Source organism: Salmo trutta, chromosome 25 (assembly GCF_901001165.1).
Source record: "Salmo trutta chromosome 25, fSalTru1.1, whole genome shotgun sequence".
In the NCBI taxonomy this organism is placed as follows: Eukaryota; Metazoa; Chordata; class Actinopteri; order Salmoniformes; family Salmonidae; genus Salmo; species Salmo trutta.
The window spans coordinates 46,518,523-46,532,108 of NC_042981.1; the positions used below are offsets into that span (position 1 = coordinate 46,518,523).

The following is a 13,586-nucleotide window of genomic DNA, read 5'->3' on the forward strand; positions in this document are numbered from 1 at the left end:
ACATCATGACAAGAGAGACAACACAACACAAAAGAGAGACCTAAGACAATTGACTAATAGTATGCATTTAAACTTGCCTTGAGCCAAACTTATTCAAAAGTGCCAAGTGCCCTTTTCACATGGCATCATATTCCCGCTCAAGCCAAATGCATCAAACCCATTCGTCAAATTGAAAAAAAGGGTCCGATCCTTAATTAACTGTGGTGTTCAAATTATGTGAGGTAATGTCGCTGTTAGTTTTGCAGTTGTTCTATAACCAAAGGACCAAGGTTTCCAAGGGTGCAGTTAAAGTGACTGGACGATAACTGGCTAGTGCAATGAAGGATGATCAGATGGGACTAAAAAGTGTCCATTTTAGGTCACCCTGTCTTAATATGGACACCCTACATTTTTCGCTAATAGTCTCACTCACTATTGTAGTTATTTGTTGAAAATGTCACAATAGTCCAGATTCACAGACGTGTGACTGATATAGTCTGCTTTCTCTGTATCCCCCAAGTGGGTATTTCGCCATTCAGAGAGGATTTCTATTGGGCACCCCTTTGTATCTCTCTGTAAGACGTGTAGGCCTATGTGCGTGGGTATTTGTTTGTGTGCGTTGAAGGCCAGCCCAGTATATATTCTGCTGTCCTTCTGCCTTACTGATTTTTCGCTTGATACGTAGTGTTCACTTCCGACGATGAATTTGAAGAGACTAGACGCAAAGGAATCGGCTGTCTCCACTCATCTCTTCGTAAAGAAACACGTTTTACTCTCTTATCCTTCTCATGTCAATTCTGTTACACTTCTAAATATCTACGTATGTCAGTGTATAAATGTTTCAGAATTGTAGTTAACTTTTTAAATGTAAAAAATATGCTGTAGTTTAGAGTACAGTACATCCCTCTTTGCTACGTCACACATATTGTATGTATGCAATTTCATGTATTATCTCAGCAAATTAGGGATATTAAAATATAGTAACCTATATGAAAATGGTAAATAGGTATAGTAGCAAGGAACATATATGCTGACGAGCGGTATATTTTTTTATTTATTGGAAATATATAATACTCATATTGAAATGGGGAGGTTTTAACCAATGTGATTTGGTCATTGGAGTTCTGTGTGTGTGTGTGTGTGTGTGTGTGTCGGGGGTTGGAGTAGATGAGCGCAATAGTCAGACAGCTCCTGCATCGTCTCTGTGGCCTTCTTTAGAAGGATTTGTTCTTTGGGTTCCTTTACTAATGTCGTTTACATTACACTTCTTAATGTGTTCATTTGAAAGAGTTTTCAACAAAGGAAAATAAATCTGTATGTGTGAACTAGGAACATGGGTACTGTGCTCTTATTTGTAAAGCCCCGTTTATACCTGGTGGTAACATGCCTGTCCTGATCTTGTCCACATTGTGATTGGGCTCACATTTTTAGACTGGTCTAAATAATTAAAATAACTGGTTGGGATCACAGGATGCTAGCATAATATAACCAATGCTTAATGCTGTGTTGGTAACCAAGTGGGAATTTACAAAATACGACTGGAAAAATCCACTTGAATGGCCTTTCAACTGATAATTACTAGTGGGGAACTCGTCAATCATCCTGTGCTCCCACATGCTGACCTCTGACCTACCTACTAAGGAAATGACCTCTAACTCAATTTTTGGCAGTTAAATGCAACAAAACATTATTTATGAAAAACAATATTTATTTTATTTAACCTTTTATTAAACTTGGCAAGTCAGTTAAGAACAAATTTTTATTTACAATGACGGCCTACCCCGGACAACGCTGGGCCATTTGTGCATCACCCTACGGGACTCCAAATTATGGCCGGTTGTGATACAGGCTGGAATGGAATCAGTCTGTAGTGACACCTCCAGCACTAAGATGCAGTGCCTTAGACCGCTGTGCCACTCGGGAGCCCCATATACAGTATACTGGACAAAAATATAAACACAACATGTAAAGGGTTGGTCCCATGTTTCATGAGCTGAAATAAAAGATCCCAGAAATGTTCCATATGAACAAAAAGCTTGTTTCTCTCATGTTGTGCACATCCCTGTTAGTGAACAATTCTCATTTAAGATAATCCATCCACCTGATAGGTGTGTGTGTGTGATATCAAGAAGCTGATTAAACACCATGAGGACTATTTGTCTGTCAGTCATAAAGCCCTTTTGTGGGGAAAAACTCATTCTGCTGGACTGGTCCCCAAGTGGGTGGACCTATGCTAACCCATGGCTGCACCCCTGCCATGTGAAATCCATAGATTAGAACCTAATGAATTTATTTCAATTGACTGAAATCCTTATATGAACTGTAACTCACAAATCTTTGAGCATGTTGCGTTTATTTTTGTTCAGTATAGTAATATGGTTTTTGAACACATTCTCAGTTCCCCCTCACACTGTCAAAACCACTATGCAGATGTAGGCTAAAGTGGATCGGATTGAATAGAGCCCTTAGTTTATGGTTTACACAGCTTGTTGGCCATTAGCCAATCAGCATTTCTCAACGAGTTCAAAGCACACGTATGCATCCAACTCGTAAATTCCCACCTCCCACTTGGTTACGAACGCAGCATAAGACACCCAGATAACTGAACATTGTGTTCACTTGCTATGGAGGTGCAGGGATTTGTTTTTGAGAATGATTCAGCTTTTTTTTAGCTGGTGTTGTGAAGAGCAGTACCCTCCATAACTGGAACCCGTCTCTTGGCAACAGGTTTTATGAATGTGCTTCAGCTCCTCTGATTCGTGGAATTTTTGAATGAGCAGCCAATAGAATCGTCTCCTGCTATGGTGTGACTTCCCAGAATGCAAGACGTATCGCTTTCATTAGAAATTGAATTGAGTAAAAAAAGTACAATTATCCAGACAGTTTTACAAGTTATTCTTTAATACTTTTTTTTGTCTGTGGTTATCACAAAGACGTCAAGCATTTTAACACAGACCCCACAAAACAAAACATTCAGTATCTTCCGCTCTCCCATTCTGACTACATGGCAACCACTCTCCCATAGACAAAAACAAACACGCAAATACATTTACACAGAGGACTCTCCATAGATCCATGTAGAACAGGACAGATGACCATCTACACTTCCTCTCACTAGCCAAACCCTGCCCGACGCAAGTAGCCAAGTTACAGGAACACAGAACCTGAGACAGGCTTTTGGCCCGGGCATCAGGGCCGAATAACAGCAGCCTCCATTGGATCGGGCCATGCCATTTCGCAGCATTTCTGGTACATTTGAGAAGACGTATTTTACAGTTACAGCATGACGCGCTTGCACACTCTCTCACACACATACATCTGTTTGTTGTACAATTCATAACTTCATATCAGCATTGAAAAGTACCTACAGAGTACAGAAACCAAAAAATATGCTGACAACAAGGCTTCCATATTGTTGTCTGAAAACGCGACACCAACAAGACAAGTTTCAAAATGTCCTCGAGGAGCTCGTATGCAGTTTGGAGGATGCCACCATTGTAACTGTCAACATAGCTCTAACTGGGTTGCTTCATGTAATAATATTACAGTTTTCTAAAGTCCATATAAAATAATTTACATTTGGGGTAAATGTCTCGAGTACAAAAAAGGCACTGCCATTTGTTATTCAAAATATGACTTCCCAGCCTTGTGCATGCATTTCTAAAATTACCCCCCCCCCCTTCTTTCTTTTCTTATTTTTTTGGGGGGGCTTTTGAGTTTTATTCTTAAACATAAACAATTTTTAAAATATATATGTAAGCCTGCAGTCAATACAGGATATTGGCTCTTTGATAAACAAATGAAAAGCACAGTAACGCGGTAGAACCTTTGTTACAGTATGGATGATTTCGAGTTTTCACCCCCCCCCCCAAAAAAAAAATCTCACCATCGAATAATTAAGCGATATTTAACTAATGTGCAGAGTCTATGACAAAAAAACAGAGTAAAAAAAAAAGCGTCAAGTCTTCATTTACACTAAAATAAAAAGAATATATTTGGAATATTATCATCTAACTGTTAATACTGCAGTGTGTACAGCAGCTCTCTCTCATCTCAGAGGGGAGGAGCCCTATAGAGTTTGGATGCACTTTGGAAAAAAATAAAAAAAAAACCTTTGAGGAGTCAAAGTCTGATCCACGGCTGCAGTAATATATGAACGACATTGACTCCTTCTGTTTACCGCCTCATCACTCTCTCATAGGCACATACTGTAGTGTACACGACATGCAAACACACAACCTCATGGGCACTAGTGAGTGTGTACATCCCACCCTAGCATGCTCTATCCCCTGCCCTGCAGTTGTTGCCAATCTTATGGATGGGCTACTTAGCTTAGCCTGCCACTGTGATGTCATCAAGAACCACACAGGTGGTGGTTAGCTTAGTAGGCACTGGTTGACCATTCCCATATGGCTAGCCCTGGACCTTCAATACTCATAGCCAAAGTCTATTAGCTGACAAAGTAGGAAGGTCCTTATCCCACACAAATAACCCCAGATGAACCACGTCTCTTGGCAATGTGTCAAAAGGGTTGTCAACCTCTATCCAGTTTGTTTTGCTGGTGGCTGGATCAAAAAGGGAACTTGGCAAAGAGAGCATCGAGGGGTAACATTTCTATAAAAGAGCGCACACAGTATTCAGTCATTTGGCCAACCAGGATATAATAAGCATTCACAAAGCATCAGAAAAAACACACAAATCCCAAGAAAACGCCGGTTGTGCCTCTTTCCTCCACTATCAAAAACAACAATTTGCGATTATAATGTAGTTCAAAACAAAAATAACTATTATTTGAGATGTACTTATGGTCACCAGCCATAGTAAGTTAATACATATGGTACTTTAAATAATACATCTATATGAATACAATAATCAACTCTGCAACAGTAATAGAAAAGAATAAAAAATAAATAATGATTTGAATCTGCTAATAGTATTGATTCATATGGCAGTGACAAGTGGCTCTAACTACCATGTACTGTGTATCCACTGATGCTGCCACTAAATATTTTCCAAGCCATGCCACAAAAGGGTCCATGCCAATTCATGCACCATTCACCTTCCCAGTTAAGGCCATGCGTTTTTAGTGAGTGCACTTCCTGAAGCAGTGACGTTTGGCTGACTGAAAAGTCAGTGACATTTTGTCAATAACAGGTTACAGGTTTGACTAGGTGAGGTTGTCAGTTGTCAACCCTACCTTTTGACAATATGGTTCAGTCCAAGAACTTCAGTTCAATGTGCACTAGGGGAGTGGGCTGTAGTTCTTGTGGCAGAGAAAGGGGGGTTCTCCGCCACTAAGAAAGGGTGCATTTGGCATGAAGCTTGTTTCATCTCACTACTCGAGTTCACCTCCCTTTCTCTGAACTGCAAAACCCTGAACGTTTTATTTCCAAACCCTTTGCTTCTCCCCACTGATGAAGGTCTATGGCACATACTTGGCATTTCTATTGCTGCACCTATTGGAATTGTTATCGATGGATTAGCTGTAGTAAAATATCATGGCACCAAGTGCAGAACAAGAAAACAAGACTCTTTTTAAGAATAAATTTTTTTACAAAATAACCCTCACAAAAACACAATTTTGAATCGCTCCAAATTGATTCCAACTTGGGAAAAACCAACCAGGATGCCCATTCAGGCAAAAAACATCAGCATGACCTTCCATGCACAAAAAAAAACATACAGAGCCAAACTGTTATAACTAAACTTTTAAGAGCTTATTTTAACATTAACCTACCCTTATAGTCTGTCATGCAGATAACAACGAACAGAGGATACATATAAAGACTATAAAACAGCAAGAAATCAAAGTGCCTGGCTGTCGGTAACTGCTTTTGGCCACCAGGTGGAGGTAAGTACTAAAAAGAGAGCAATCTCGGGGAGTAAAACTACTTTTAAACCCTTGCTATGCTGCTTGAGGGAAAGGAAACCTCCTCAGCAACCTTCTCATTCACTATGGCTACTTCCTGATTCTCCTGTCCTCTGTATACATCCCTGGTTAGCATTTTCTCCTTCCTCCTTGATTCAGAACATCTTTGACCGTCTCTTACTTCCTAGTAAGATTGGGAGCATATAGCATACAACATGCAGCGCTATATCATCTACCCTGGACTGAAAACAAACAAGTAATCCTCATTCTAGATCACAACAAGACCCATTGAAAATACTCCAGACCCACACTGACTAGCCCTAATTATAGACTAGGTCACACAACATTGTGCACCTGTTATAGGAACTTCGCTCCAGACAAAGCCCAAGCAAATGAACAGCAACTTTCAATGCATAGTCTGCCGGTACAAAGGCTAAAATAAAAAAATAAAAAAATATATACACACTACCGTTCAAAAATTTGGGGTCACTTAGAAATGTCCTTGTTTTTGAAAGAAGAGCAAATTTTTTTTGTCCATTAAAATAACATCAATTTGATCAGAAATACAGTGTAGACATTGTTAATGTTGTAAATGACTATTGTAGCTGGAAACGCCTCACAAGTTCTCAACTGACAGCTTCATTAAATAGTACCCGCAAAACACCAGTCTCAAAGTCAACAGTGAAGAGGTGACTCCGGGATGTTGGCCTTCTAGGCAGAGTTGCAAAGAAAAAGTCATATCTCAGGCTGGCCAATAAAAATAAATATTAAGATGGGCAAAAGAACACAGATACTGGACAGAGGAACTCCGCCTAGAAGGCCAGCATCCCAGGGTCGCCTCTGCACTGTTGACGTTGAGATTGGTGTTTTGCGGGTACTATTTAATGAAGCTGCCAGTTGAGGACTTGTGAGGCGTCCGTTTCTTAAACTAGACACTCTAATGTACTTGTCCTCTTGCTCAGTTGTGCACCGGGGCCCCCACTCCTCTTTCTATTCTGGTTAGGGCCAGTTTGCGCTGTTCTGTGAAGTGAGTAGGACACATCGTTGTACAAGATCTTCAGTTGGCAATTTCTCGCATGGAATAGCCTTCATTTCTCAGAACAAGAATAGACTGATGAGTTTCAGAAGAAAGTTATTTGTTTCTGGCCATTTTGAGCCTGTAATCGAACCCAGAAATGCTGACGCTCCAGATATTCAACTTGTCTAAAGAAGGCCAGTTTTATTGCTTCTTTAATCAGAACAACCATTTTCAGCTGTGCTAACATAATTGCAAAAGGGTTTTCTAATGATCAATTAGCCTTTTAAAATGATAAACTTGGATTAGCTAACACAACGTGCCATTGGAACACAGGAGTGATGCTTGCTGATAATGGGCCTCTGTACGCCTATGTAGATATTCCATTAAAAATCAGCTTTTTCCAGCTACAATAGTCATTTACAACATTAACATCTACACAGTATTGTATCTATATATATATATACACACACATAGGTATATATATAATATGTCATTGGCCGGTGTAAAAGATGAGTTTACCCTGAACTTTACCACAACTCTGCTAGGCTATTTTCCTCTGTCTTGTTTCAAATCAAAGTCCCTGCCCCTGACATGAATCCATCATCGCTAAAGTCCTCTTATCCTTCCAAAACACTTGGCAGAGACCATCCTGTGTTTCTCCACTTTCATTTCCCCTCCTCCCATCTCTCCTCATGCCTCTCTTTTCCTTATACACACCTCCGCCGCATCCCTCTCTCTTTTTAGCGTTCTCATTTTCACACAGTTTGGCTCCTGGTAAAGGAACAAAAAGCAAAAAAACAAACAATGAATAAGTCTGTGGTAATAATGATAGCTACTGTGGGACGTTAGCCTATAAAGCGACTAGTACGGGTAGTATGTCACTGCTTTCCAAAAAGTTACAACAACAAAAAAATTCAAGAGATAACATTCATACCTGAAATGTATGAATGTTTCGGTACCCTTGATAGTAGTATCTTGTGTAAACAATACATACATGTATAAATGCTTTTTTTTCTGTCACCTATACAGAGCATAGGGTTCTCCCAAGCCTTTTGAAAAATGGCCTCCCTAAAACTCTCCCAAACAGTGGGAGGAAAAGCCAAGGCCTCTCTCACAAAGTGTCCCACATTGTTTACCTGGCTTGTTTGTTTTTGGCTCAGTGACACTGGGAGAAATGCTGATTGGTGTGAACTGGTGTGGGAATTGTGTTACTGGTCTGTAACTGGGACTGGGGGTGAGGGTAGAGAAGGGAACAGAGTCTGGAACTCTGCACAACCCCCCCCATTTTAGCCCAGGGCCATTCGGTTGTTGGCTGATGCCGACCCAAGTGATGCTACAGTATATCTCCCACAGCTCGGCAGAGTGCACTCCTCAGGCACTGTTGTGGGTAGTTATACTGGGTGTGACACTGTGAGGAGAGGAGTCTGTACTGCCTTTCTTATCTGTCACTGAAGCCCAGATTCTTATGAGGGTGCTGGGGCATAGCTGTGTTTTGTCGAGATGGTAACATGCCAATTTACTGCTGGCTAATCCGTGGCATGATTTAGAGCTCGCCCACCCCCCTGGTTGACCTCTCCCATTGGCTGTGGGGGCGCCTGATGGGCAGGTGGGGTGGGGGGGGGGGACTTTGGGTGTTCGGCGAGCCTCCTGGGACCAGCTCAGTCTCTCCTGGTCTCCTTCAGGTCCTCCTCTCAGATGGTGGATGTGCGGTCGACTCCATCTAGACACACAGAATCGAGGGACACGGGACAAACCATCACATAGGAATGAGAATAACACAACTGGACAAATATAGATGGAATGTTTCAAAGACAAAAAAACAACTGCTGCATCTTGCCTGGCTGGACAAACAGAGGACCAAATGGTTGTCCTGGTGTGTGTCCCAAATGGCACCCTATACCCTAAATAGGGCACTACTTTAGACCAGGTCAATGGTCAAAAGTAGTGCACTATGGAGACAATAGGGGGCCATTTGGGACATGGTCCCAGTGGTTCAGACAGAGTGAGTGAATAGTAAGCTGAAAACCCTGCATTACTACATTCATCAGGGGTATGTGCTTTGCAGTACTGTAGCACTAGTTGAGCTGGGTATACGTGCTGGGTGTGCTTCTACACAGCAAATGTGTGTGTGACCAGCAGTACCAGAAACCAGAGGCAGTCATTGGGGGAGGTTAGAGACCCATGATGGACTTTCTTTGGGTCTTCGGGCTTAGAAATGCACTATATAAATCCTATGTATCATAATGCACCCGATAGAGGGGTGCATTACCTACAAGCGGTTTCATAAAGACTTACTATTACTGGAGTTCCTGTGTGTGGCCCAGGGTCTCATGACATGGGGCTGCATCCCAAATGGCACCCTATATAGTATACACTACACTGGTCAAAAGTAGTGCTCTATAAAAGGAATAGACTTCCATTAAAGTCATATATAGGCACAGTTTCAGATGCACCCCTAGCCCTTACACCCGGCGCAAGTAAGCAAAATGCTAATAACGCCACCTTTCCCTCTGATAGGCTAGATGAAACTTTCACCGTATTGGATATACATCCTTTCAGATCTACAGAACAGCCTAGAAGGTTAGGGGCTGGAAGCATGCCAATTAGGGAAATTACTTGGCAACTTTCTGTCAAATTGGTCAAAAGAGGAGAGAGAGTTTGATCATTATTAGAGCTGGACGTGGTATTGCTGTATTTGAGCATGTCAGAGCTTTCTATTGGACATCACTTACTCTATTTGTAAAGAACGGCTCAGGGGCATTCCATTCACCATGAGTACTTTCCTTCTAATTTCTATTCTGTCCATTCAGTATGTTTCAGAGAGGAGAAGGGGCGTAGGGGTACAGCAGAGAGGAAGGGTCCTGTCTGAGACTGGCATTCCTCAGCTTCCCACCTCTACTCTGGGATTGTGTGTGTGGGCGTGTCCAGTCCACGCAAAAACACACACACACACACACACACACACACACACACACACACACACACAAAGCGCTGCTTGTCCACCCCAGCTCCGCGCCGAGCACTGAGGGCTACTGTGTCTGCGCTGGTGAGGCCGGGGAGAGAAAAAAACAGCCCCTTTATTCAAAGCTCAACTCTACTTATAATGGGAATGGTTACTGCATTTATCCAGCTCCCTTCCCGTCTCCTCCTCTCCTCGCAATACGTGTGGATTCATTGTGAAGTCACACCCTGGCTACAGGCAAACGTGGGTTCAAATATTATTTGATTAGCTGGAATTCCAAAGTTGTCTGTTTTTTCTGTGCATGTGTATATGCTGTGTAGACAAAGTAGTAAAGTACTGGAGTGTGTGTGAGAGAAAGAGCGACAGAGAAAGTGTTTGTGAATCTGTGTGTGTGTGTGTGTATTGACAAAGTCCAGTAGTAACTGGAGTGTATGTGTTCATGGTAGTTGTGGTGCTCTTACCTCCCAGAGCGTGCTCCGTCATACTCAGACACAGAGACTCCAGCCGGTTGTTGATGTCTGGTTCAGTCACCGGCACCTGGAGATCTGGAAAACACCACCATGTTACAACAACATACACACAACCAACTACCTGGAGAACAACACCACGTTACAACAACATAAACACAACCAACTACCTGGAGAACAACACCACAATGTTACAACATACACACAACCAACTACCTGGAGAACACCACCACGTTACAACAACATACACACAACCAACTACCTGGAGAACACCACCACGTTACAACAACATACACACAACCAACTACCTGGAGATCAACACCACCACGTTACAACAACATACACACAACCAACTACCTGGAGATCAACACCCCCACCACAATGTTACAACAACATACACACAACCAACTACCTGGAGAACAACACCACCACAACAACGTTACACACAACCAACTACCTGGAGAACAACACCACAATGTTACACACAACCAACTACCTGGAGATCAACACCACCCCCACAATGTTACAACAACATACACACAACCAACTACCTGGACAACACCCCCACAATGTTACAACAACATACACACAACCAACTACCTGGAGATCAACACCACCACAATGTTACAACAACATACACACAACCAACTACCTGGACAACACCACCACAACGTTACAACAACATACACACAACCAACTACCTGGAGATCAACACCACCACAATGTTACAACAACATACACACAACCAACTACCTGGAGAACACCCCCACCACAATGTTACAACAACATACACACAACCAACTACCTGGAGAACACCCCCACCACAATGTTACAACAACATACACACAACCAACTACCTGGAGAACACCCCCACCACAATGTTACAACAACCAACGTTCACGCAATTTACTACGAAAGGAATCAATGAGTTAGCCAGATAACTTTGATAAACAACCAGAAATAACTATTGATTTTCTGGTTCATTAAGAAAGTGGAAGAACTTGACTGGCCTGCACAGAGCCCTGACCTCAACCCCATCGAACACCTTTGGGATGAATTGGAACACCGACTGCAAGTCAGGCCTAATCGCCCAACACCTATGCCCGACTTCACTAATACTCTTGTGGCTGAATGGACGCAAATCCCTGCAGCAATGTTCCAACATCTAGTGGAAAGCCTTCCCAGAAGAGTGGAGGCTGTTATAACAACAAAGGGGGAACCAACTTCATATTAATGCCCATGATTTTGGAATGAGATGTTCGACGATCAGGTGTCCACATACTTTTGGTCATGTAGGATATGTGATCAAAAACAAACTTAAGCAAGATTGAAATTATGATGTTTTAGTGAAATGTTGTATCTGTTTGGGCTTTTTGTGCAGTCTACAAATGATTTGTAATTATGCTCCGGTCCCCTGACCATCCAGTCAATAATAAGTCGTCCCGCGGCTGAATGGAGTGGTTGATCCCTGATCTAAAGGTCTCAATCCTATAATACCTTAACTTTTCCTGACATCGACACCCCCAGTTGGCAACGGACAAGAGGGAATTATTGTGGGCTCCAAATCCCTGTCTCATAACAATCACTTCCACTCTACCACGCCGCTTGTGCCGTTCTTAATCTGATTACACTACACCGCCAATTAACCAACTATCTCCATATTACACCCCTTAAATACAATACCCAGTCACTTGGGTTATTTGCACCGGGGTGGTTTCGCATGCGTGTGGTGTGTTTACTTCTCAAGTCAAAAGTTACCTGTTCCGCCACAAGGGGGACCCCCAACCTCCCAAAAAACCTTAGAAGTGACAGAGGGTCAAATGCTTACTTGCTAGCCGAGCAGCCTTACTTCAGCTGTGAGCTCCTATCATGGGGGGATATCTAGGCTAACGGGCTTTAGCTGCTACTGCCTGCCTTGCCCAGGGCGGCTGTGAAAATCCCTTGGGGGTATAGAGAAGAGCGGAGTTAGGCACTCGCCGCCCCTCGGCTAGACAGACAGAACAGTCCGCCACCGGCTATTTTTAGGCCTCAAATCCTGTCCCCCTCCACACACACACTCGTGTGCTCACATGCTTGTGCGCATTTATTTTTTTGAATTTATAGAATCAATAATTTAAAGGGAGAGATGGAGGGTGAGAGTGAGAGAGTCCTAGCTTTCCAGGCAGCTACATACTCTGGCCACCTCAGAGCATGTGCAGTATATGTGTGACTCAGAGAGGCAGAGAGAGAGAGAGAGAAAGAGAGGGAAAGAGAAAGAGAGTCAGAGAGAGAGAGGCCGAGAGCGAGAGAGAGGCCGAGAGCGAGGCCGAGAGCGAGAGAGAGGCCGAGAGCGAGAGAGTCCGAGGCCGAGAGCGAGAGAGGCCGAGAGAGAGTGAGAGAGGCCGAGAGAGAGTGAGAGGCCGAGAGAGAGTGAGAGGCCGAGAGAGAGTGAGGCTGAGAGAGAGAGAGAGAGGCCGAGAGAGAGAGAGAGAGGCCGAGAGAGAGAGAGAGGCCGAGAGAGAGAGAGGCCGAGAGAGAGAGAGAGAGAGAGAGGCCGAGAGAGAGAGAGACCGAGGGAGAGAGAGACCGAGAGAGGGAGAGAGGGCCGAGAGAGGGAGAGGCCAAGAGAGGGAGAGGCCGAGAGAGAGAGGCCGAGAGAGGGAGAGAGGACGAGAGAGAAAGAGAGGCCGAGAGAGAGAGAGAGAGAGAGAGAGAGGCCGAGAGCGAGAGAGAGGCCGAGAGAGAGAGGCCGAGAGAGAGAGAGGCCGAGAGAGGCCGAGAGAGAGAGAGGCCGAGAGAGCGCGAGAGAGAGAGAGAGGCTGAGAGAGGCCGAGGCCGAGAGAGGCCGAGGCAGGCAAAGGGCGAGAGAGGCCAAGGGCGAGAGAGGGTGAGAGGCCGAGGGAGAGAGAGTGGCCGAGAGAGAGAGAGAGTGGCCGAGAGAGAGAGGCCGAGAGAGAGACCGAGAGAGAGAGAGAGGCCGAGAGAGAGAGAGAGGCCGAGAGCGAGAGAGAGGCCGAGTGCGAGAGAGAGGCCGAGAGCGAGAGAGAGGCCGAGAGCGAGAGAGAGGCCGAGAGCGAGCGAGAGGCCGAGAGCGAGAAGCCGGAGGGAGAGGGAGAGGCCGAGAGAGAGTGAGAGGCCGAGAGAGAGAGAGGCCGAGAGAGGGAGAGAGGCCGAAGAGAGAGGCCGAGAGAGGGAGAGAGGCCGAGAGAGAGAGAGAGGCCGAGAGAGAGAGAGAGGCCGAGAGAGAGAGGCCGAGAGAGGGAGAGAGGCCGAAGAGAGAGGCCGAGAGAGGGAGAGAGGCCGAGAGAGAGA

General features: G+C 44.1%; 1 protein-coding gene across 4 annotated transcripts in view; it reads right to left on the bottom strand.

Moving 5' to 3' along the window:
* Nucleotides 1–7,423: 7,423 nt before the first annotated feature.
* The window catches only part of LOC115162626 (protein Smaug homolog 1), a 75,207-nt gene continuing 69,044 nt past the window's right edge, over nt 7,424–13,586 (bottom strand). For all 4 annotated transcript variants that reach the window (XM_029714101.1, XM_029714100.1, XM_029714103.1 and 1 more), the window contains 2 exons: nt 10,290–10,373; nt 7,424–8,586 (listed from right to left, as the gene is read on the bottom strand). In XM_029714101.1, the coding sequence (XP_029569961.1) occupies nt 8,558–8,586; nt 10,290–10,373 (113 nt within the window). In that variant the 3' untranslated portion in view covers nt 7,424–8,557. The remainder of the gene's footprint in view (nt 8,587–10,289; nt 10,374–13,586) is intronic.